Here is a 24,227-nt window from a genome sequence, read left to right on the forward strand (position 1 = left end):
CCGCAGTGCTGGGACCGGACTGCGGGAATTGATTCGACTCGGGATTGCAGGCTCTACTGTGCGTCCGTACCTAGGTATAATTGTGAGTTGCATATTAGAGTTTAGCGGTGGTTGGAGTCGTGGCTGGTATACCAAGTTTTTTTCCGGTCGGTGCTTCTCGTTAGGCTAGAAGCGGAAAGTCGATTTACAGTGCATCTTCGTGACGAAGGGGGTTGGACGGCACGGCATGGCATGGCATCGCGTGAGTGAGCGAGTTAGATGACACGGGCGAACGACAACGGCGACGATGCATGATCAATCGCAGATGCGGACGCGACGCGATGCGATGCGGGAGTACTAAGGTTGGCTGCGTCGACGTGTCTCGAACATGGACATGGCCGTACAACTACATCCCTCCTCACTACTTCGGCAATTAAGAGCATGTATCAAGACGTATAGAGAGCACAGGCTCGCGGGACTGTCAAGCAACGCCTGCTCCGCCTCGCCCGCACGTTCAACAGCAACAGGGTCTACGATTGCGGGCTGTTTCTGTCTGCTGGAGTGAACCCCAGGCTCCCTACGCAATGCGGCAGCCAGAGATCTGTCTCGCTGCTGCAGTAGAACCCTGTGAGAGGGCAACGGCACATGATGCAGACGGGCGACGGATGCAGGTATGTCGTGCCGCACATGCGGGTCATGGCAAGCGAAGGACGCGGCTCTTTTGCTCTCCAATGTCCATTTTCTTTTAGCCCGGCGTCAGACGACGGCACGCCGTTGACGACTCCTGCACATGAGCAATGCCGGGCGCATTTCAGCATGTAGTGAGACGTACAGGCCATGGGCGCTCGACGGCGCTGGGACGGAGCGGCGCACTCTGCGGCCCCCAAATTCGCCGTGTCGGGACCCGGGCGGGGTAGGGAGTGAATTGCACGGCCGGGGATCTGGCGAGGACGGCGAGGGAGGGACTGGGAAGACGGGGTTCTCGCGGCAGGAATAGAACAGCGGTGAGAGCGGGAGGGAAGTTCAAGAAGATGGCGGCATGCCGGGAGGATCAGCGGCTCGCATGCAATGGGTGCTGTGGACAGTGGAGCGGAGTGTGGTGTGGGCTGTGGAGGAGACTTGGTGAGGTCTTCGGCATCTTCGGCGCTAGAAAATGGAGGCGACACACAGCGTGGCACGGGCGGCGGATGGTCGGCAGGAGCGCGCACACCCGGTGGCATGCGGAGCCAGCCTCTGTCGCCTGTCGCCTGAGGCCGGGCTGCAAGGAGTGGTTTGTGTCGCCCTGCAAACGCCCTGAAGCCCCGTGGCTTGCCTGCCCGCGCCCCGATAGCGGTGGTGCTGGACAAGACGTGGCCGGCCCTGATTGGACAGCCGCTGATATCGCAAATCCATCAGCGGCGCTGGCTCGCTGGGGCCGCGAAGGAGGTGGCAAGAGCGAGAGAAGGAGCGAAATGATGCTATCAACACCACAGCCAACAGCAAAACTCAACACCAGCGCGGTGGCACTGGTCTCGCACCGCCGGCGCAGCTGCACCAAGCGAATTTGACGCATCCCGGGAATGGCCGCGCGCGCAGGGATCCGCTGGCCTGCAATCACACGCATATGCAGCGCGGGTAGGTGCAGGCGACACACAGCCAACCACTCTGCCCTCGTTGTCCAAGCCGCAGCCTCGATCCCGCCGCCGTCGCTCGCCAGCTGCAGGAACCATGTCCGCCGCCGAAGCCTCTGCGACGTGGGGCCCCCCAGCCCCAGCCGACCATGGGGTGCAGCCGATCGCTGAGAGCCAGAAGGCCCAAGCCGCACTTCGAGAACCCCCAGCACCATCACCACCGCAATCGCTTCACTCGCCGCCACTCGTCGCGCAGAGGGCCAGGTCGCAGATTGTCCGTCTCCGCGCCATTTCCCAGGAGCCCCCGCAACCATTCGTCAACCGCCATCCGCCACGACTTGTCCCAAGGCTTGCCCTGAAGGCTTGCCAACGGTCTGCTTCCCGAGTGCTCATTCGGGGCATTCCAGCATGCCGTCCAATGACAGCCGCCATGCGCGAGCTGCTCCGGGTCTGCCGTTGCCAGCCTGACGTCTCGTTGCAGAGGCCGAATCCGCGGCTTGGCCATTGGACGCCACCGCCTGGATCTAAAGTGGCCCCGATGTCAGGCCATCCGGGAGTCGTTCCCCAGATTGCTCGAATCCTCATCCGCCCCGAATGCGCGCTAGCACGACGGCATCATATGGCCGGATGGCGACAATCGCTGCCTGGGAATCGAGGCGCCGCTGGCTGATGGCTGACGGGAGAATGTCTGAGCCTGGAATAGGTGACAGCGCGCAAGCCCTCCTATCAATCAACCTGCCTATCTCGACCGCGAGGGTGGTCAGCAACGCGGCGGAGACGGCGCCGGCTCGCCAGACCATCCCGCCGTCCCTCTCGCGCCGGATGTGCAATGCACCTTTATTTTTGCATTCCTCCAGTCCACGAGGGCGTCGTGTAACTCCCCTTGCAGCCTGGGAGATGCTCAGTGCAACCGCCGAAGGGCCAGACGCCACAGCTCCCACGACAGCCTCCCGTGCGACTTGGCCCGACGAGCGAGGCCGCGCGCCCATGCTTGATTACGTGCGCTGAGGGCATTGTCGACCCTCCCTCGACGCCCGTGTCACCGCGAGAGCAGAATGCCCATTGTCCAGCGGCCGTGGCGTGGTGGCCACGTCTCACAGGGCCCAGCAGCGCTCCCAGCAGCAACTGTCGTCGGCGTGAGGGCAGCGACGACGTCGAAACAAGTGCCAGGCTGGCGGCTAGCGGGATCGAATCATCATGGATGCGAACATGGGTTTGGCGCGCGAAGCGGTCCCCGCAGCACGCACGCAGAGGCAGCCGGCTGCTGTGGCTGGGCAAAGGATGGGCGGTTCGCATGTGCAGGCACACCAGCAGCTCGACCCCGTGGAAAACCCGTGATGCGGAGCGGTGGCAGACGACGAGGCTCGTGCTCGCTGGCCGGTTTCAGCTGCGCAGGCCTCGCGGCTTGTGTCTCCAGCCGTCCAGGACCCGGGGCGGTGGTTGTGGCCTGGCCGACGACAATCGAATGTCGAGGGGCCCTCCGTCGATTCGCAAGAAGGTGTTGAGCGACCGGCTTGACCTCAGCGGCGTGACAGTGAAGGCCTGGCGCCGCATCGGGCCTAGCGCCGCCAGCACATCGCTCACACCGCAAGACGACGAGCCAACCACGCCGCGCGGGCGCCCACGTCCAACTCCATGCCCGTGGTACAGTCGGCACGTTTGGCAAGCACGTCGTCGAAGCATCCATGCCTGGAGAGCAATTGGCGGCCCAGCCGAGGTGGAGTCGCGACGCCTGAGGACACGCTGGAGGTCTCCACGAAGCCGTATCATCTGCTCGCACGCTGACAAGCAAGTCGCACCCGCTCTTCATCTGCTCTCGAGTCTCCACGTCGCACCAGCCTCCCACGGCCTCGTCCCAGCCGCGCCGGGAGAGCGCTGGCGGACGCCCTCCGTTGGCTGACGGCGAGCCACGGCGACGATCAAGGGCTGCTCTGCCCTCAACTCCACCATCCTGGCCGGGCTGGGTCCAGTGCTATCCCCCGAGCCCTCGGACTCCCTCGTCAGCGAATGAGCAAGATGCTCCGCGGCCGCTCCCTGCACGGCCTGCCGTGCGCGCATCCCGTTCGTCGTCGCCATCCCAGCGTCCTGCGCTGGCGTTGTTGGATCGGGGCGGCGGCCATTTAGCCTGGCTGGACGCTCGAACTGGGGCCGCCTCGAGCTGCCTGCCTTGGCCGTCCTGCCTGAAGCGCTCTGGCGAGGGCTGGTTGATGGACAGAGGTGGCCCCGGCGCGGGGGGTCTAAGAGGAAGAAGCACTTTTGCTTTTCCCTGGCGCGGTTTGACTCGCAGCGGTGCAGCGCAAATCATCACGCGTTTGCCGGCAGAGGCCACCGGCTGCTCCCCGCTGCACAGTCGCTGGCCCAGAAGATGATGGACAAGGGCTGGCATGGGCTCGCGCAGCCTCCCGATCGCAGGGCCGCTCGGAACACGTCCCACCCTGCCCGCCGTCGTCCTGTTGCGCTTCTGCTCTCCGCACCGGTCGTGCTGAATAAGGCAAGACGACAGGCCCGAAACGGCTCGCTATCAGCACCCACGGCACCGCTAAGCGCGTGCTGCTGCTGCTGTCGAATATCTCCGCCGCCTGCCACTGGCCCGCCCATTCAGCCGTCTTGTTCCTATCGGCACCCCGGGCGGGTGGGCTGCTGCCGCCGGGCTGGGTTCGCCTGGCGGTGGAGAGCTGGCGACGGTCGGCGGCTGCGTGGACAGATATCGCAGCGTGGACTGGAGGAATGGCCGCAACAGCAACACGCTCTCGCCACGCCGCCGGCAGAGGAGCGCAATAGCGGCGGCTGCCCTTGCGTGCGGGCGCCTGTGTGCGCTGGGGGCGTGCGCATCACGAGCGTGGAGCAAACGTCGGGTCGTCTGGGGGGCTGGCAGCTAGGAGACCCTCGCTTGCGTGCAGTGGCAGAGTGGTTCGCGATTCGCCGGGCAGTCCTGTTCAGAGCAACGCGACTTCAGAGCTTTCGAAACGGCCCTTCACACGGGACTTGTGCGTGCGCCCGCCACACGCATCCATGCCGCCCCACACGCATGCTCTGGAGATTGTCTGCGCTGGGCAGAAGCCGAGCAGCAGCCCCAGAGATCTCCACCCGCCTTTTAGGTACAGCTGGGCCTGCACTCCAATCCACGACGACACCCACGCCCCCGCTGCAACAGCTGCAACAAGTGGACCTCATCGCCGACGCGCCCCAAGTGTCCTGGTGTCCTGCGAGACTCGTGCCGGCCCGCCACGCAGCAGCCGTCGCAGCAGCAGCCAGCAGCATCTGAGCATCGTGAAGGGCGCCCCCATCCACCCACCGCCCACAGGCCGCAGCGAGGCGCGTGCTCCGCAGCCAGCCCTAGCCTCAGCCTGCCCGCCTGCCCGCCGTGCGTGAGGTCTGCACAGAATCCGCGGCTGCATCCTCTCACTTTCCCCAGCCCAGTCCCAGCACGAGAGCAGCAGCCTCAACCGCCGGTCGCCAGCACCTCAGCAGCCTCGCCCTCCGCGCCGAGCGTCCAGGGCTGCGGTCCCGTGAGTGTCAGCTCGTTCAGCGTGAGTGTTGGCCCGTTGTTTCTTTTCCGCGCCTTGCCATTGCGTTTCCCGTGCTCGCCTATCTCTGCTGGGCTGGTTGGCTCGCGCGGCGCTAGCATCAAGTCCCATCCCAACCTCTCCTCCGGCTTCTAAACCTCCGCCCTCCCCACTGCTTTCGCGCCCTCTCTCGCGCTCCACCTCCTCCCACCACTCCATACTCGTCGAGGGTGCGCGTTCCCGTCGGCCTCAGCCTGTCCGCTCTGCTAATCCGTGCTGCCAGTTCCTCTCCGCCGCCCGCGAGCTATCACGAACCGCCCGGCCCGCCACTACCCCAGGTGCGCGAGGACTTTACGACCCGCTACGACCAGCCAGACCGTCTCGTGCCCGTCCAATGAGCTCGGTGGCTGCAGAATCACCCTATCTCAACATCTTCATCCCTAGGCTGGTCGCCGTCGTTCCATCTCATAGCGTGCATTGACCGTCCGCCAAAAGCATTTTTGAAAGCTAGTCCTCACGACCGCGACGACCTAACGACGTACTCTTTGTCTTTTTAGCATTGCAGCGTTCCTGTTCTGACGAGCCTGTGTGAAAAGCGCGCGCCGCATTCCTGGCATCCGTATCTGCGAGATTCCTCGGTCCTGTTTCACCACCTTGGTACCACTACGCAGCACTGCCAAGTACTCCCCCCGGAAATCCTCACAGGTCCAGAGCGGGCTGGATATATTCGCGCTTCTGGCTCTCGACGTCTGCGCGACCGCTGAGACCTGTTTGCCCACGTGTTTGACAGGCATCGCTGGCTTCGGACTGGTCCCCAGGTTTCATTCCTAGCAAACAATCGCCTCTCCCGTATCTACCGCCGCCGTCTCCACCTTATCGCTGGAGTCGCGTCAAACTATAACACCGTCCAGTCTCATCCGCCGGCAACTTGCACCGATTCTGCAATCCCCGCCGCAGAGCATCCACTGCCTGTTTCCGCTTCTCCGTTCGGCAATCTGGTGCGTTGACTCGAGGTTCTCCCGCGGTGACGATTTGAAGTGAGTGCTGTAGCGAACCATCGCCCGCACCCCTCCAACACCGAAAAGCTGGAGCTGCCATCGATAACGTCGGTCCACTCCCGAGGCCCCACAGACGCCGCATCGTGGTATACTCCCCAATACGCGCCACGACCGTCTGTCCCGACGGAGCGATTGCCTGCTTTGTCCCAGATTCAGGCGCACGCGAGCACGTCCTCCAATTCATCCTCGCCTCGGGGTGGTTCCTTTAGCGCGTCCTCCGTCCTCAACGGCAGTGCGAGCTCGAATACGTCTTACTCCTCCTCGGTCAACGGCCACGCAGGCGGGTTCAAGACGCCTTCGCCCGAACAGACTCCCCAGGCGCTGAGTCGTGAAGGGCATCCGTTGAATGTGCAGTCGCAGCAGGAATCTCCATACGGTTCTCAGCAAGACTACGGGTATAGCGCCGAGAATTACAGCAGCATGAACCAGATGCAGCCCTATGGAGAGGTGCATCCATCTCACATGTCAGCCGCAACAGCACACGCGCCGTCTTCGGGCGCTCCTACCGGACTCTCGCACTACTCGTATCAGACACAACCGCCAATATTACAACCAGGACCTCAATATGCGTCTGGACCCGGTGGGTATCCCCCGTACGGCTTTGGAAATGGTGTCCCATCACAGCTTCCTGTGTCTTCATCAATTGGTAATTCAATGGGTCAAGCTCTCCCCCTCCCAGGTAAGTGCATCTCGCAGTCGACTGAGCAAAAATGCTGACAAAACAGCTATGACATCTGGAGCACCCGCCTCCTCGCTTTCAGGCTCGCAGAGTTATCAATCTCATACGTTTGATACCACCGGTCAAGTCGCACCGCCTGGCATGAAGCCTCGTGTTACCGCAACATTGTGGGAAGATGAGGGCAGTCTCTGCTTTCAAGTCGAGGCCAAGGGTGTTTGCGTTGCTCGCCGGGAAGGTATGAAACCCAACATATTATTCTATCTATATTTGGCTGATGATATGCAGACAACCACATGATCAACGGCACCAAGCTACTCAATGTGGCTGGTATGACCAGAGGTCGACGAGACGGCATTCTCAAAAGCGAAAAGACACGGCACGTGGTCAAGATTGGCCCAATGCACCTCAAGGGAGTCTGGTACGCTTATCCCTGTCCGTAGCGCTGAACACCATACTGATATAGTCAGGATTCCTTTCGAGCGAGCTTTGGACTTTGCGAACAAGGAGAAGATAACAGAACAACTGTATCCTCTCTTTGTTCATGATATTGGTGCTCTTTTGTACCATCCAACAAACCAGCCGCGTGCTGGTGTTGGAGCAGGTGTTAGTGCCATGGCAGCGGATCGGAGTCGCAGAGCTGATCCTACCCAACAGCGCTTCCTCGGCGCCCCGGCGAGCTCCCAGCCGTCCTCGCTGCATCACCACCATTCTATGAGCAACCCCATCGGGGGCCATATGCCGCAACCTCCCCACGCTATACAGCCACACCCCTCGGCTCCACGACCGGGCCTAGACAGGGCACATACGTTTCCAACTCCCCCGACCAGCGCGTCCAGTGTAATGGGTAGCATGGGCAACCAGGGCAGCTCGTACGAGTGGAGCCAGTCTAATGTCCAGCCAATGCCTGGAAGTCAACCCCTCAACATAGATACCGGACTAAGCAACACACGCTCTGTGCCCACGACTCCTGCATCAACCCCGCCAGGTTCACTCTCGCAAGGGATGCAATCGTATCCGCCCAGCCAGGGATACGACAGCTCCCGACAAATGTACTCAGCGCCTCCTGCCCAGCCGACACAGTACAACACTCAGCCTCACATGATGCGCTATGGCCAACCGCTTCAACCCAGCGCGTACCCGAAGAGTGAAATGGCTCCTCCTTCAAGAGCTGGTGAGGTTGACCAGCAAGTAGATAGCAAGCCGCCGGACGGCATGATGGGTCAAGGCTCTGAACCGGTGGCTCATGGCCCCGGAGATGACGAAGCTGAGCACGAGAACGACAACGAATATACGCACACTAGTGCTTCTTATAACGGCAGCCGAGGCGCCTATTCTTACAACCCCAGCGCACCATCCGGACCGCTGCATGGAGAACACGCACATCTGTCTCCGGAAATGACTGGATCCCCACACCAAAATGGGTCTGGAAGGGCCACACCACGGACGACATCTACGAATCAGCCTCAATGGACGTCGGGTTACACTACCCCGCAGCGTGCCCAACAGCCGCCGTCGTCTAACCTCTACAGTGTCATGAGTGATACCCGAGGTAGTACTGCGAATGGCAACTCGACCGCAGATGCCTATCAGGCTCCTGCTGCTGTTCCTGCGTACGCCAACCAGACTTATGCCACGAACGGTGTCTCGTCAAACAAGCGTGGTCGAGACGACGAGGATGAGCAGGACTCGTACGGCCGCCCAAGCAGCCGAGGCGGCGAGGACATTGACAGCCTCAAACGCCGAAAAACGATTCGCGAAGGGAGCGTGGGCGGACCTGTGGCTAGCGCTTTCGATCGTGACCGCAACGGCCTCCAACGAACCCGATCGGCAATCCCTCAGCGTGCCGGCGGGCGGAGGTAAAGCTTGCAAAATATCCCTAATGTGACTGGGTGGCCGCTTCTTCGAATGTTTGCAATAGACTGAGGGTTTGCCTTGTCCGTGTCTGGTGACTTACGGCCATCCTATCAGGCGTTTTTTGCAGCGACTGGTTGTTTGCCTTCACCCCGAGGACTTGTTTAGTCACGACATGAACCTGCATAGCCGCTTTTCCTTTTGTTATCTTTTCCAAAGAAGGTCCTTTACCTTAACGATTGTGCTTTTCCGCAGGACACCAACCGAACCGCACACGTTCCCTCCGACGAGACGACCTTGAACTCGCACCCGAAACCTTACTTCTCTTTGTGTCACACAACGCTTCCTTACCCTCTTCCGTGTTTCTTCTTTTACCTAAACTTTGGGGCATCATGACGACCTATAACGATTTTTCTTGCGGAGCGAACCCACTACTTTTGTGTGGGTTTGACAAAACGAGACGCGGCGGCACCGATTTTGTCTGTCTTCACGATCCAAACGACTCCCTGCCATATACACGCCCGTTGTGTGCGTGTCGCAGGTGACGATTCTGTACTTTCTACCAAACCAACAAACTTGTTCTATTGTCTTCTTTTGTTACTTTTCTTCACGAAATTATGGATGGATATGGGCCTCTTTGGCGATTATGCACTCGCACGGCCGGTACATCAACGACAACGTTGGACGTTAATTGCTTGCTCCCACCGAGATGCCACACACGCGGTGGCCGAACGCCACTCCACCTTCACCTTCTTCTTTTCTTATATCCGCTTCTCAGTGCCTCGTTAGGGGAAACGGGAAACGGATAGGGTATTTAGGCCACGGGAGCTTGGAAAGGAAATGCAGGGATTGGGGGGTGTCCGATGGATGATAATGAGGATATCAAAAGCTGCTTCTTTTTTCCGAACGCTCAAAATATGCCTGTTTTTATGCTGTGATGTCGTGACTCTCCAGATCGGCTTTGCTGAAATGCTGTTTTGCTACTATGATTACGGCATTGAGGCACCCCAGACGTCTGCCTCCGCCTCCAAACTGCCTCGAACGACACACCCGATTCTCGGCCTGCAGACAAGACGAACATCAAACGATACCAATTTACAGCTGCGAATCTATGTCCGTTACCACCCACCCAAAACCAGGCCTCTGGTTTCAGCCTTTTGCAGAACTGTTCGACCTATCGAGGCACCCCTAACAGCGGCACCCAGACCCCAGAATGTAGCCTTAAAAGTCGGTGAATCAAAGCTCGGGAATCTTGGAAGTGAGGATTCCAAGCCACATTGTGGCAACTCAAGCGAAAGAGCGACCGGCGCAACGCAACGCAGCGCCAAGAGGCAGCGTCATCAGCTCGCAAAAGGCCTCGACAGACGCTTTGAAACGCGCATGTCAACGAGGCTGAGCCGCAACACCACCCAGGCACCGACAAACATTACTCCGCAGACCAGTATACATTACCCAGAGCCCGGACGGTTGACCGCAACCCACACCATCCGCAACCGCCGGTCCTGAACCCCGCGATACACCCCGCGACCCAATATGAATATTATCAAGATCCAGAGGTGAGATGCGCGCTTGGCCTTCAAATATCCTCGCCAATGCTAAGTATTCAGTATGAATACGTGGCTAATTCTTGCGGATGCCGTGCGCAGGAAATACCCTCAGTTCCAGCAATCCGAGATCTTCGGGCTGCAAGATGCCTTCCGCAGGCTGGACATCGACGACAAGGGCTACTTGGACGAGGCGACGGTCATCAAGGCGACACAGTCGTCTGAACACCAGCCGTACGACGTCGTGCGCCAGGCACTGAAAGAGGTGGAGCTGGACAGCTCGCGGAGAGTCGAGCTGGAGGACTATGTCGATGTAAGACTTCCGTCGGCTTCCGTGGCCTTTTCTCTGGTGCATGAGTTGTGTCCAGATTGGGAGAGGAGGGGATATGATGTCCTGGGGGTCTATTTGTGGAAGCACTCGGACTAACGATTGTCAGCTCATCTCAAAAGTGCGAGGTTCCTCTCCAGCGCAGCAGCGCATGTCCACTGGACCGCAAAGAGCACGAGGCCTCAGCAGCGCAACCACCACCTCTCCTCAACAATCCGGACACGCTTCAAAGGGCAGCCATGGTGGCGGACGGATACAAGTCCAGGGCTCATCGGCGAACGTCACGCACACAATCAACGAAGACGAGCGTACCGAATTCACACGCCATATCAATGCGGTGCTCGCGGGCGACCCGGACATTGGCGACCGCCTGCCCTTCCCGACCGACACATTTGAGATGTTCGACGAGTGCAAGGATGGGCTTGTGCTGGCAAAGCTCATCAACGACAGCGTGCCGGATACCATTGACGAGCGCGTGTTGAACAGGCCTGGCCGCAAGATCAAGACGCTGAATGCGTTCCACATGACCGAGAATAACAACATTGTTATCGAGTCTTGCAAAGGTATCGGCTGCTCCGTTGTCAATATCGGTAGCGGAGATATCATTGAGGTCCGCGAGCATCTGATTCTGGGAATGATCTGGCAGATTATTCGCCGAGGTCTGTTAGGCAAGATTGATATAAAACTACATCCTGAGCTTTACAGGCTTCTAGAGGACGGCGAGACCCTAGAACAGTTTCTCCGCCTACCACCAGAACAGATCTTGCTGAGGTGGTTCAACTACCATCTGAAGAATGCCAAATGGGGCCGCACGTAAGTTCTAAGACGCTGAAAAGCATGCGTACAAATAACCAACATTAACCTCCATACAGCGTCAAAAACTTCTCCTCCGATGTCAAGGACGGTGAGAACTACACCGTGCTCCTCAACCAACTAAAGCCAGACATCTGCTCCCGCGCACCTCTCCAAACCCACGACCTCCACCAGCGCGCCGAGCAAGTCCTCGACAATGCAGACCGCCTCGACTGCCGCAAATTCCTAACCCCTAGCTCTCTCGTTGCCGGCAACCCGAAGCTGAACCTTGCCTTTGTCGCCAACCTCTTCAACAACCACCCGGGCCTCGAGCCGATCACCGAAGAAGAGAAAGCCGACATCGACGACTTCGATGCCGAGGGCGAGCGCGAAGCGCGCGTCTTCACCCTATGGCTGAACTCCCTCGACGTCTCACCGGTCGTGCAATCCTTCTTCGAGGACCTGAAGAGCGGCATCGTCCTGCTGCAAGCGTACGACAAAGTCATCCCTGGCTCCGTAAACTGGCGCCACGTGAACAAGCCGCCAGCCAACGGCGGCGAAATTATGCGCTTCAAAGCGCTCGAGAACACCAACTACGCCGTCGAGCTGGGCAAGGCCAACTCCTTCTCGCTGCCCGGCATGCAAGGCGCCGACATCACCGACGGCCAGCGCACCCTCACGCTGGGGCTGGTGTGGCAGCTCATGCGCCGCGACATTGTGTCGACGCTCTCGTCACTGGCGCAGCGCATGGGCAAGCGCGACATCTCGGACAGCGACATGATCCGCTGGGCGAACGACATGGTCAAGAAGGGCGGCCGCACGAGCTCGATCCGGTCGTTCAAGGATAGCAGCCTCAGCACGGCCGTCTTCTTGCTCGACGTGCTGAACGGCATGAAGAGCTCGTACGTCGACTACGACCTTGTGTTGGCAGGGAAGACGGAGGAGGAGGCGTACCAGAACGCGAAGCTGGCGATTAGCATTGCGCGCAAGATGGGCGCGACGATTTGGCTGGTGCCGGAGGATATTGTGGCGGTGCAGAGCAGGCTGATTACGACGTTTATTGGGAGTTTGATGGCGACGGCGGAGAAGAAGTAGGGTAGGAGGGTGGTGGATGGGGGATGATTCGGGGGCTGTGGAGGGAGGGATGGGGGCGGCGGGTCTCTTTTTAGGTGGTTTAGTTCAATGGAAAAGTTTCAACTCGGATTATGGGCTGCGTTTGGTGGGGTTTTGCAAGTTGTGATGATGGGTTGGGGGACCTCAGACGGTGGTGGCATGAGGCCAGATGAGTGATGGAGGAGGTCTGGTTTGGGGGGGCTGGCAAAGGGGAGCGGGTTGGGGGTGAAATCAGGTAGGGGGGACGGGGATGGTGCTGGAGGTGCTGGAGGTGCTGGATCAGGTCGATTTTGATTTTGATTTGTAGGCTGTGATAACGGATTGAAATACCTCAGACAGCGGCAGCTTGTAGTCCATACACTTCTTCCAGTGATCTGATTTCGGGTGTCCGTCAAAGGATATCATCTTAACGCTTATAATCAGACAGGGGGGCTGATGGTCTTGCTGGAGGTCTCGAACCAGGTCGACGCTGGTATGGTTGTGCACGCTGTGATCACGGGTTGGGGTATCTCAGACGGCGGCAGCACGAGTCTAGAATCCTGACAAGTGAGGTCTGATTTGGGGCGTTCGTCAAAGGACATCGGATTAAGGGTTGAAGTCAGGTAGCGGAGCTGGTGATACTGCTGTAGGAGCTAAATCAGGTTCGTGTTGTTAGGGTTTTGCGGATCGTGATAAATTGTTGAGGTGTCTCAGACGGCGTGAGTACGAGTCCAGAATCGGGACAGGGGAGGTCTGATATAGGGTATCCGTCAAAGGACATCGGATTGAGGGTTGAAATCAGGTCTGTGTTGTCACGGTTTTGTACATTATGATGACTCGTTGAGGTACTTCAGACGGCGTCAACACACAGTACACTCTCCAGCAGTAACTAGGGTTCCAAAGTTGTATTACGGAAGCTATTGTCTTACAACCTCCTCTGGGATACCAAATCCGGCATCGCGTTAATATCTGCGCCACACTGCCGTCACTGCCGCGGTGATTGGCCGGCTTGAGTCATCTGCGCTGTCCCGACGCCTTGCTACCTGTGCCTGATGCTGTGACAGTTCCACCTACCTACGACTCACACCCGCGACACGCTTAGCTGGAATATATACCTTCGGGTCCTCAGGCAGCCGCTCTTCTTCTACTTCCGCCGATACCCTCACCCGCCCATCGCAACCCTCCTATTAAGCTCCAGGCTCTCCCGTTCACCCCACCTTTATCCGCGTCCTTGTTACGGCTCCGACTCCTGAACCTCCAAACGCCGATTTTTACGAGCACGAAGCACAAAAGAAAGCGTATCTAGTCATGTCGTCTTCGATAAACATCCCTAGGCGGAGGAAGCAATCGGCGTCCGGGTTGGCTATGGACCCGGCGTCTGCGTCTTCTGGCCTTGCGAACTCCTCGAGCTCTAGCTATGGCGGCTTCACAGGCAAAGGAAAGAGCCCGGTTGCGAGCTCAGCAGCACCAGAACCGAGCAGCTTTAGTGGGAGGGAGAGGAGGGTCAGCCTTCTGGGTACGTTCGTTCCGACCTTCCTGAGGTTCTTTGTGAAGAGAGGATAGAGGGGTCGAGATAAGGGATTGGACGACACGAATCCGGAATATGTGCTAATCAATTGATATTGTAGGCTCCTCCCTCTCTAAGGCTGAGCACATCGTCGTCAATGTCGGAAGCCCGGAGCAAGTGCGGTTGGTACGTTATGTCTCCGCTATAATCACGAATGCAGAGGCATTGAGCTAATCAAAAGGGTCGTAGATCACTTGCGTAAAGTCCTCCCAAGGCTTCGAATGGAGCTCGGACATCTTCCTCCCGTCCTACGCCAACGACCGTGACTCCCGCGATCTCGAGCGCAGGCAAGACCCTGTCGAGGATATAATTGTTACCGATGAGGAGATTGCAGAGATGTTTCCGCAGTAGACGGGTGACATATGCTTTACTACTCACACACGAATTCACGAACGGGATAACTGGGCTGGCGAATAGACACGGGCATATGCGGTCCTTTGGATTGCCTCGGGAGCACGGCACGGCAAGGCTATAGAATGGCTCTTTCTCCTCTTCTCTCATACTCTACGGATAGTTCAGGGGGGCGTTGCTTATCATTCCAGGCGCGAACTGATTTTGATACATATAGGTCGGCATCTGGGCGGGTCTATGATTTTAGGGGCAAGTGGGTAATGAGCTTGGGCACGGTGTTGCGGTTCCTTTCCTATCCTCATTTTCTCACGTCCTGCGCAGGGTTTGGGGCTAATGGGTCTTTTCTTCTTGATTCTTTGCGGTACGGAGTCCGGATTGGCTTGGTTGTGTATATCTCCATTCAACTAATCCTGCGTACATCTATCCACTCACAAGTTCATTAAATGGCGGGGTTGAGGTGAAAGAAGTGAAAGAAGAGATGAAGGCCCATGGGCCAGATCTTAGCTGTAATATGATCTACGCATACTTGAGACGAAGACACTTATCCCCACTAATTCGCCAGTTCACCATTCACATGTCTGTCTGGAGACCAGTTCGAGTGAATGTCTCAGCCCCACTCTATTCCCGCGAGCACGTGCCTACCAGACGCCAAGACACTAATCCTTGCGGCGATCCCTCCGCTCAATATCAACACCACACCAAAACAACGCCTCTATCAAACGTCCCACGCGCAATTGCCCGCACACACAACTCTCTAAAACCCCAAACAAACCCCTTTAGACTCTCAACGCGTCAACCCCACCTCCAACGCGGCGACCCATACCCTCAACCCTCCACAATCACCAAAGCAAACCACAACAATGACCACCACAACCTCCACCACCCACCACCGCCGCATAGAACTCCAATCCCCCCTCGACCTTTCCCACCTCCACACGCTCATCTCGCGCGCCGCCGCCGCCAAGATCGACCTGCACCTGCCGCCCTCGGCCGCGCCCGCCGGCGAAGACGAGCTGCGCGCCAAAGTCGAGACGCTCGTCACGCAGTACATCGACGACACGTGGCGGCTCTGCCGGCCGAACCTGAGCGTCAACGGGGTGCATCTGGAGAGCGACGCGGCGGTCGAGAAAGGAGGGGCCGGGGGACGTTCTGGCGGGGAGGGGCGCCAGGAGGAGGTGCTGGAGGTGTACGAGGATTACGATGGCGGGCTGAAGGAGCGCCTGGATGCGCTGTTTGTGCGGCGGAATGCGCTGGTGGCGCGGGTCGCGGAGATGAGGAGGGTGGCGCCGGCGCAGGCGGCCGAGAGGTTCAGGGGGGAGTATCTGCGGCATGTTGAGGAGGAGGAGGAGGAGCGGGCAAGGGCGGTGGGGGGGAGAGATGGGGGGGTGGATTTGGGCGCGTTGGAGAGGTGGGAGGACGTGGCGGGGGCGTGGGAGAGGGCGGTGGAGGGGCTGGGGGCGTTAAATGGGGGCTTGCCGGAGCAGAGGGCGCGGTTGGAGAGGGCGCGGGGCGTGGTGGGGTATTTGGAGGGGAAGTAGGGGGTGGGGTATTGGGGGTTTCTTTTGGGCGTTATAGGGCGGTGGGTGTTTGGGATACCCGTTGGTCTGGTGTTTGGACATGCATAATCTTCGAGTCCCACACTACACGAAATCACTTCATCCTTGAATATTACTTGTCAAAACACATGAGGCTGATATGCTGAACTGTGTATTTCCTCTACTAAACACTCCATACGTTGAATTGTCTGTCTTGTGAGAGCATAGTTAGCAAGCTTCGAGGGATCACCTCTGGTTCACTCTGAATTTAGACTGTCTCCAAACAAGCGATATATGCTTGTTGCATCATGGAGTAGTATCACACAAAGCAAGTGATCCAGTACATCCAATCTCGTCGGTGTTTTCCCCTCTGCCGAGCCACCATCTCTGACTCAGTGCTGCCAATCCCTGCTCCGGTTGTAGCTGCTATCTCTCTTGTTAACCTCGGCGCTTCCTGCGGTAGTTCCTGCGGTGATCGCCTCATATATTAGGCGTGGGAGTACGGTGGGGAGGATGGTACTGTGACTCGCTTTGCTCCTAGTGCTTCCGTCGTGCAAATTCGACGAGCTGTATATTCTCGAGCTTATCCTTGGAACATCTGTGAAGGCGGCCATTGGGGCTAAAGCTCCCCAAACAGCGAGGAGCTATTCCACAGCCTCGGGCCGATAGAGCCAGCTCAAAGTAGGTATTCGAGACTGGAGATGGGATTAGTTGGCCTTCTCGTGTACAAGATGTACAGGCTGAGGTTGTGTGATGCTGCTCTAGAGCGATCCGGTAGATTGGGCTGGCGAAGCCTGGACAGGCGTAGCAGAAAGCAGGCCTGCCGAGGCTTCTTTCTCGAGACCTAGCTTCATATCGAGCCAAGAGTAGAAGTTTGGAGACCGGCAGAAACTCTCGTATAGGTTGTCGCGTGCTTTATGTCTCTGCATTGGGCTTTGTCCCCTGAACTTCATAGAGCTGCCGTGCTTGGAGAGACTGTAGAGAAAGTCGGCTTCGGAAAAGTTGGCGTAACGGTAGTCTCCTCCCGGAGAGGTGAAGTTGGTGGACGCGCTGGTGGCGAGGTACCTGTTGACTGGTGCGAGATATTGAGCCGTCAACTCGGCATAGTGTCGGCGGATCAGGGACGAGAGCTCATGATTTGCCGGGCTGCTTCTTAGCAGTGTATCTACGGTCTGTACGAAGGTGCGGTCGCTTTTGACGAATCTTTTGGACACAGTCTGGGAATCGATGCCTCCCGGCATGTCAAAACTTTGGTTGCGGTGGTGCATGGAACGATGTCTCTTTATTGGGACCGGATCTTCGGAGGCGTGGAGATATAGCACGTGTGGTTTACTGCGATTGCTGGTCTCAGAGGCACCCAAGACGCGTTTCAAAAGGAAAGGATTCGTAATTCCAATAATGAACGGTCGAGGTGTTCCCCCGTCGATACCAATGGACCGAAACTCGGATTGCATGGTCATATATGGCTTGACCTCTCCGGCATAGGGAATTGGCCGAATTAGGTCGACAAGAGCACTTACGCCTTCACTGCAAAGCTGTGGGCTCTTGGCAAGCACGATTATACTTTCGCACAGTAGCAATTTCTCGTAAACGACATCGAGATCGGACAAGCATGGCATGAATTGCATAATGTTTTCCCAGGTCCCAAGTGGTTCGTAAGCGTAGATGGAGGGGGCCCTTCCAGTGGCTGATATGGTTGGTCTTGTAGATACGAGTCCCTGAAGAGGAAATGCGGGATGTGGGGTTCTAGATTGATATTAGGGGCCAGCTTCGATCATCAAGCATCTATCTTACATCTCAAGTGTCAACATGGAACCCATGAATGGGAGTTCATGTTTGCCCAGCGAAGGGGGAGCCCATGTGAGCATCTGATTGTGTGCAGTCTCGAGAGCGGTCGGATCACTGATAACACCAGACGATGTCATCTCCTTAAGAAGGTGGATGAAGAATGCAGGGAATTCATGAGTCGTAATCATAACCAGTGTTCGTTGGTTGAAACTTCGCTTCATAGAATGGTCATATTCTTGGCGGAAAACTGCGTTTCCGTAGAATTCGGTGGCGCTACCATGTGGCGAGCAGGGGGAATCCAGCGATATATCAGGAGAGTTGTTGGGGATGGTGAAATGAAAGGTCAGATCCGCTGCAGTCTCGGTATCCTGACGTTCGGGAAAGCTGCCCCAGAGTCAGTATCCGTTCTATGGTACAGAATGGCCGCTACATGCCTATTGAAGCAGATGGCGGAGAGATCGCTAGTAGAGAACTGCGTGTTGGGTGGATATACTATCTCGATCTCTGGGCCTGTAGTGTGTTAGATGCTGAAGGGGGGCGTATAGAATAGGCATATAGGCAAGGTTGACAGAGAACATGAAGTTTGTGTGCAATTCAAGAGAAGGATTTGGTCTTCAGAATAACAATAGGTTTCTTTGACGTTTTAAGACAAGGATAGAGGGAAGATTCTTACCAACATCCACGTTGAAGTTACATACGATACTTCACCCTTGTCAGCGAACAGCCTGGTGTAGATCAGGGTCTCTGCTCTCACAATGCTACGGCCCATTGCCGGAAGTTGTTTGGCGTCGGAGTGACTTGACGGGATCGCCTGTGATGTTGCAATAATTTGTTCTTGAGCTTCTCCATAGCAGTTTCAGCTCCAATCCAGGAGGGTCGCGCGGGCGGAACGGTAGTGAGAGTGTCACTGGACAAGATGGCTTATGAGGGAGCCTACCATTCCGCTAAGCAGAACATGAATAGCGGGAAAGGTCTTCCTGCGATCTGTGAGTATAGTAGCAGGTTCGGCGGGCTTAAGGCGGAGTTGAGTCTCGTCGTCGTCGGCCTGCATAAGAGAGCTTGGGCCACCGCGATGACGCCGTTGTCTCGAGGTCTTGCTGCACGATCCTTGTGACGCGGCTGGACACCACCGCCTCAACTCTTCATAATTGGCCTCCAACCTCGACCATCACTATTTCCTAGCTTCTCTGTGGACGTTGTCCCTCTGGCTGTGCTGACAGCCCTCACTCGCGCCTTTCCACCCTCGTTTTAGCTATGTAGGGCGTCCAAAAACCGCTTGCAGATATGGACGTCAACATTCAGAAGGCGCTGAACGACAAGCTCTATGACAAACGGAAAACGGGTGCTTTAGAGTGAGTGTTTTTCTGCTTGATAATGAAACTCATGTTGCAGAGTGATCTCTCCAGTCCTTCTAGAATCTCTCATCCTTCATCGAGCTTTGCGCCGTACAGCCATATCACTTTGAAGTCTGACTAACCGCGCTTCTTGTAGACTTGAAGCCCTCATTCGAGACTCCCTTGCGGCGAACGACCATGACCGGATACAGAAGATAGTCTTCCAGCTCTGCCACGAATATGCCTACGCCGTCCACCAACCACACGCTCGAAATGGAGGACTTATCGGACTCGCAGCAGCCTCTATAGCTTTGGGAGTTGTGCGTAAAATATAAGGAGGTATTGCTAGTACACGGCTAATGAATGGTTACAGGAGGTTGCGCGGTACCTGGAGCAGATTGTTCCTCCGGTGCTTGCTTGCTTCTCAGACCAAGATGCTCGCGTTCGATATTACGCCTGCGAGAGCATGTACAATATCGCAAAGGTCGCAAAGGGCGAAATACTGGTCTTCTTCAACCAAGTTTTCGATGCACTGTGCAAGGTATGCTTAGCTCGTTTTGTTGTCCGGAAGCCTCGAGGGCCCAGCCAGCAATTTTGTGAGATCTTTCAACCGTCTCAAAAGATTGTCCTGCAATCCCAAGAGGTTTCCATATGGTTTCCTATCTTTTCCAGGCTTAGCTAATCTGACAACATCAGCTTGCGGCAGACTCCGAATTGTCGGTAAAGAATGGTGCCGAATTGCTAGATCGACTTATCAAAGACATAGTCTCCGAGTCAGCCGCATCCTACGTCTCCGTACTACGTATCTCAGATGAGATCGATGAACATTCTGACGATGGTGGACACAAAGAACAGTCAATCGAAGCTCGGACGGCATTCTCATTACCCGACTTCATACCACTCCTTCAGGAGAGGATCAATGTTCTTAATCCATTTACACGAACTTTTTTGGTCTCTTGGATAAACTTACTGGACTCCATACCGGATCTCGAACTTGTGACCTATCTCCCATCTTTCCTCGGCGGCTTATTCAAATTTCTCAGTGATCCTAATTCAGACGTACACACGGCGACCCAAACAGCGCTCGACAAGTTTCTATCAGAGATAAAGAAGATTGCTCGAATCAAGCGTGGGATCGCTGAAAGTCGAAAGAGTGCTGGAGATGATGGAATAAAACACTCGGCTTCCAGCGGTCGGAGTGTGCAAACTATGAGTAGCGATGGTAGCATTCCCCAGGATCGGCAACGACACGAAGACAGCCTTGACGACGAGAGCATTAACAGCCAGTCCATGACCGCGACTGACGAGAAACTAGGCAGTGCAGAGGATGACTGGATACCTGGTCAAGATGTTCAAGTTGACCATACCAAGATCATGGAGATTTTGGTAACCTTCCTTAGCGAGTCGTCGGGTATGTGCCGTCCTCTGCTCGAGAAACCGTTGGCTGATCTTAAGTTAGAAGAAGAGATCCAGCTCACTACACTTCGGTGGATTGATAGCTTTTTCGAAATCTGCCCAGAGGACATGATGCCCTTTGTGCCTCGACTGCTATCACATGTGCTTCCCACAATGTCACACGACAATGAAAAGGTTCGACAAGCTGCTAATCGCGTCAATACTTCGCTCACGGATTATATCTTGTCGCTATCGGATGCGAGTCCGAAATCTGAGGCTCCATCATCTGCTACACTTCAAATCCCGTCCGCACCCGCAAATGCCGCAAAAGAAATGACCGGAGAGAACAGGCGCGACTCGAACATTTCAAGCAAATTACCAAGGGCCAGTAGCCGGGATCCTACAGCAGAAACCCGATCAGCTGACGCGCGCTTGAGTATCGACACTCGAACGCCGACACCTGCAGAAGAACGAAGTCCACCACCTAGCCAAGGGGCAGACTTGGATTACCAGGCTGCAGTGAATGCTCTAACTCTGCAGTTCTTGAACGAGCACGAGGCTACTCGAGTAGCTGCAATAGCTTGGCTCATCATGTTGCATAGGAAGGCTGGAGGAAGAGTAATTTAGACCTCGCTTCTCTACCGCATTATGCTAATCGTGGTACTACAGATTCTCTCCATCGATGATGGAACCTTCCCAGCACTCCTAAAGACACTATCAGATCCTTCTGAAGCGGTTGTCACTCGCGACTTGCTTTTACTTTCGCAAATATCCAAGAACAGTGAAGACTCGTACTTCACTTCGTTCATGGTGAATCTCCTTCAGCTGTTCTGTACTGATCGTCGGCTTCTCGAAACCCGTGGCAATCTTATTATCAGGCAACTCTGCGTCACTTTGAGTGCGGAAAGAATTTACCGAACGATGGCCGACTGTCTTGAGAAAGATGAAGTTCGTCCATTTCTTCGATTAGAGAAATTAGTACATGCTAATCATTACTAGGACGTCGAGTTTACAAGCATTATGGTGCAAAATCTCAACAACAACCTAATCACTGCGCCGCAGCTTGCAGACCTCCGGAAACGTTTACGGAACCTGGAAACTCGTGATGGTCAAACCTTCTTTGTAACCCTTTTCAAGTCTTGGTGCCACAATGCAGTAGCCACCTTCTCCCTATGTCTTCTGGCGCAAGCATATGAGCAGGCATACCACCTTCTTCAAATATTGTAAGCTTATTTTTCCCGCGATATCTTATGGTTATTAATTTTTCTAGTGCGGAGCTGGAAATGACGGTCACTATGTTGATACAAATCGACAAACTCGTGCAGCTCCTCGAGTCCCCAGTCTTTACCTGTAAGAGCCTTCATATAAACACGTGCAAGATCCGCTGACAGTAAACCAAGACTTACGCCTTCAACTCCTCGAACCTGACAAGTTCCCACATTTATACAAATGCCTTTATGGCTTATTAATGCTCCTCCCCCAATCATCTGCCTTTGCTGCCCTTAAAAACCGCCTCAATAGCGTCAGCGCTATAGGCTACCTTCACATTGCCCCACGCCCGTATGTCCCCTCTCCCATTGCGTCATTCTACCATTCTCGCCAGAAAAGCTCAGAGACCGTGCCTCATAGTACTCAGCCGACGTCCAGCACGTCGAGCTTCGAGCGACCAAATCGGCTCAAGGCAAGGGAAGAAGGCGGCATCAGGTGGGTTGAGCTGCTGGATAAGTTCAAAAGCGTCCAGGAGAAAGCAAGGAGGTCACAACGGCTGGCGAGCATGGGCGAAGATGCTATCATGACGCCGGTTGTGGAGAAAGAGAAGCCGCAGCCGCCGGAGGTGCCGCCAAAACCCTTCGTACAAAGTTCGGCTGCAGGTTCCGCTCGTCCTACGCCTCCGCCACCACTCGGACACCAGAAAGCTAAGTCGAGTTTGAGTAACCTGGGACGGTTTACTGGAGGCGTTACGGGCAGGAAGTCGAAGAAATGAGCGTGAATATCCGCTCCAGTATTCGAATCAAGTGTTCACGATGTACAAAACCTCTTTGCGTTCTGTCTAGTGTTCTTTGATTGGCAATTAATACATATCTAATGTGCTTTTGGAGTTTTGGGAGAGGGCTGCTTCTGAAATAACGTAGACTATCTATTCTCATGCCCCTTGTAGCTGCACGAATGTTATGAGGCTATTTGTGGAGCCTACTTCAAAGACTTGGACAAGAGGTGAATATTCCTAGAGATGACTATCTTCTGTATACTCCGGGATTTACTGGCCTAGTCACGTAACCGTAGAGCGCCTGAGCATAGATGACACTCCTTTCCTCCTTAAAACGTCCACATTCGAATGCCGAAACAGGGTCTTTGATAATTCTGCAAAGCATTGAGCTTGTACAGTCAGAGAAGCAGCTAAAAGGGCATCTATTGCAGTTCTCATGGCTCCAACGCCGACGAGGACTAACTGATATCACTCAGCAGCACAAAGATGCCCTGCTCCATTCGCTACATGTAACCACTAGCCCTTCGCTTGACAGCGTTCCTAAGAATTCTGTGCCCCCCGCTTGGCGGTCGGGGGCTTGTGCAAAATCCGTGGTTGGGGGGCCCTTGTGCTACCCCCGTTAATCAAGTCGACAGCTACCATCCTGTAAATCCACCATATCTCCTCCACCACAAAAGCACACCGATTAATTAGCAATCCTTGACCAAGTCGTACTCGAAACGGCGGATCTATCTAGCAGTCTAAACCTGCTATCAAGTCGAACGTCATGACTGAGAGCAACTTCTCGGACGACGACATCTTCCTTCACCTCTCATGCCGCCCACGCCATATTCTCGACAATGTGATCCCAGTTGACGAGTCGACAAAGCCAACATTTACACCCTTCCAACGCGAATGCCGATCGTCTCTAGGACAGCTTGACAAACTACCTCTCGAAATTCTGCACGAGTCTCTTGGATACTTGCATCTCCAGTCCCTATCGCGTCTATCTCGTGTCTCTCTGCGCGGCAAAGCCGTCGTTGAATCTCTTCGCGAGCATGGAAATATCGTCTCAGCCGCAGGTCATACCTTCGAAATCCTAAATCGGGCCAGGATTCTTGGCTTGCACTCTGTTACCACGCTTCATGCTGCCCTATGTTCTGAGCGAAGTATATCCTGCGGCGCATAGGGGGCGTTTCTACTTCTGCTTTTTGCTGAGCGGTGCTGCTATATATGTCTGGTATTCCGCCAGCCTTTCCGGATAATCCTGTTGACGTTAGTGGGAGAATGCTTCTGGCTCACGGAGCAGCAATCAAGGGCGCTGCCCGTCATGTGGAGCATTCCTGGAAAGAATTGCGCTTCCCACAGCATATACTGTCAACAATCAGTAATGGTCACCAGTTTCGAAGCCGCAAAGGAGCTAGCTCTCAAGGTGCATGGGTCACTTGAGGCATTAGAGGCGAAGTGCCCTCTGTATAAACGGGATATTCCAGTTCTTGAGGATTTCGCCTGTTTGACATGGTATCGACAAGCCGATCTGCGTCCACTTTCGCAGGACCCTCTCATAAAAAACAATGCGGACATCAGAACCCGTGATGACTTCTGCGGCATGGGTGCCGTACCATTTCCATCACTTCTCGGCAATGACACTGAGCAAGGGCTCTGGTGCCGAGGATGTGAATTGACTTTTGAAGAACATGCAAAGGGAGCGATAGATCTCAGCACATTATCGCGTTTGGTACCCCAAGGTTGCGATCCTTATCAGTTTCTACGAAAAATGCGGTTCCGGGCTTGGTCCAGAGCAGACTTTCTCCAACACGCAAAGCGCTGTTGTTCCACAGCTGCGGTCATT

General features: G+C 55.7%; 9 protein-coding genes across 9 annotated transcripts; 7 read left to right on the forward strand and 2 right to left on the reverse strand.

The window, feature by feature from the left end:
* Positions 1-1,047: 1,047 nt before the first annotated feature.
* BDZ99DRAFT_478398 (uncharacterized protein) lies at positions 1,048-2,259 on the forward strand (the record flags this gene model as incomplete). Its single annotated transcript, XM_033722171.1, has 2 exons — positions 1,048-1,169; positions 1,452-2,259. The coding sequence occupies 2 exons, from the start codon at positions 1,048-1,050 to the stop codon at positions 2,257-2,259; spliced, it is 930 nt and encodes a 309-aa protein (XP_033574839.1).
* A 369-nt stretch (positions 2,260-2,628) lies between these two features.
* Positions 2,629-3,975, reverse strand: BDZ99DRAFT_478399 (uncharacterized protein; the record flags this gene model as incomplete). Its single annotated transcript, XM_033722172.1, has 3 exons — positions 2,629-2,767; positions 2,837-3,540; positions 3,583-3,975. 3 exons carry the CDS (start codon positions 3,973-3,975, stop codon positions 2,629-2,631), a joined length of 1,236 nt encoding a protein of 411 aa, XP_033574840.1.
* A 2,640-nt stretch (positions 3,976-6,615) lies between these two features.
* BDZ99DRAFT_391878 (apses-domain-containing protein) lies at positions 6,616-8,692 on the forward strand (the record flags this gene model as incomplete). Its single annotated transcript, XM_033715753.1, has 4 exons — positions 6,616-6,832; positions 6,879-7,067; positions 7,118-7,250; positions 7,300-8,692. 4 exons carry the CDS (start codon positions 6,616-6,618, stop codon positions 8,690-8,692), a joined length of 1,932 nt encoding a protein of 643 aa, XP_033574841.1.
* A 1,366-nt stretch (positions 8,693-10,058) lies between these two features.
* On the forward strand, positions 10,059-12,455 carry BDZ99DRAFT_420496 (uncharacterized protein). The gene is made up of 4 exons (XM_033716920.1): positions 10,059-10,239; positions 10,330-10,540; positions 10,665-11,368; positions 11,428-12,455. The coding sequence occupies exons 1-4, from the start codon at positions 10,217-10,219 to the stop codon at positions 12,440-12,442; spliced, it is 1,953 nt and encodes a 650-aa protein (XP_033574842.1). The 5' UTR covers positions 10,059-10,216; the 3' UTR covers positions 12,443-12,455.
* Positions 12,456-13,747: 1,292 nt separating this feature from the next.
* Positions 13,748-14,357, forward strand: BDZ99DRAFT_478402 (uncharacterized protein; the record flags this gene model as incomplete). The annotated part of the gene is made up of 3 exons (XM_033722173.1): positions 13,748-13,955; positions 14,068-14,132; positions 14,196-14,357. The coding sequence occupies 3 exons, from the start codon at positions 13,748-13,750 to the stop codon at positions 14,355-14,357; spliced, it is 435 nt and encodes a 144-aa protein (XP_033574843.1).
* Positions 14,358-15,084: 727 nt separating this feature from the next.
* On the forward strand, positions 15,085-15,895 carry BDZ99DRAFT_572767 (uncharacterized protein; the record flags this gene model as incomplete). The annotated part of the gene is made up of 1 exon (XM_033728234.1): positions 15,085-15,895. The coding sequence occupies exon 1, from the start codon at positions 15,218-15,220 to the stop codon at positions 15,893-15,895; it is 678 nt and encodes a 225-aa protein (XP_033574844.1). The 5' UTR covers positions 15,085-15,217.
* A 619-nt stretch (positions 15,896-16,514) lies between these two features.
* On the reverse strand, positions 16,515-18,683 carry BDZ99DRAFT_67964 (uncharacterized protein). The gene is made up of 5 exons (XM_033728818.1): positions 18,435-18,683; positions 18,354-18,382; positions 18,115-18,190; positions 17,687-18,064; positions 16,515-17,638 (listed from the first exon to the last, which is right to left on the reverse strand). Exons 1-5 carry the CDS (start codon positions 18,527-18,529, stop codon positions 16,654-16,656), a joined length of 1,563 nt encoding a protein of 520 aa, XP_033574845.1. The 5' UTR covers positions 18,530-18,683; the 3' UTR covers positions 16,515-16,653.
* A 113-nt stretch (positions 18,684-18,796) lies between these two features.
* Positions 18,797-22,723, forward strand: BDZ99DRAFT_420507 (ARM repeat-containing protein). Its single transcript, XM_033716921.1, has 8 exons — positions 18,797-19,032; positions 19,172-19,334; positions 19,388-19,555; positions 19,711-21,027; positions 21,079-21,357; positions 21,409-21,632; positions 21,680-21,759; positions 21,810-22,723. The coding sequence occupies exons 1-8, from the start codon at positions 18,965-18,967 to the stop codon at positions 22,391-22,393; spliced, it is 2,883 nt and encodes a 960-aa protein (XP_033574846.1). The 5' UTR covers positions 18,797-18,964; the 3' UTR covers positions 22,394-22,723.
* Positions 22,724-23,162: 439 nt separating this feature from the next.
* BDZ99DRAFT_478406 (uncharacterized protein) lies at positions 23,163-23,564 on the forward strand (the record flags this gene model as incomplete). The annotated part of the gene is made up of 1 exon (XM_033722174.1): positions 23,163-23,564. One exon carries the CDS (start codon positions 23,163-23,165, stop codon positions 23,562-23,564), a length of 402 nt encoding a protein of 133 aa, XP_033574847.1.
* Positions 23,565-24,227: the final 663 nt, after the last annotated feature.

This window comes from Mytilinidion resinicola (assembly GCF_010093595.1).
Source record: "Mytilinidion resinicola strain CBS 304.34 unplaced genomic scaffold BDZ99scaffold_13, whole genome shotgun sequence".
Lineage (NCBI taxonomy): Eukaryota > Fungi > Ascomycota > Dothideomycetes > Mytilinidiales > Mytilinidiaceae > Mytilinidion > Mytilinidion resinicola.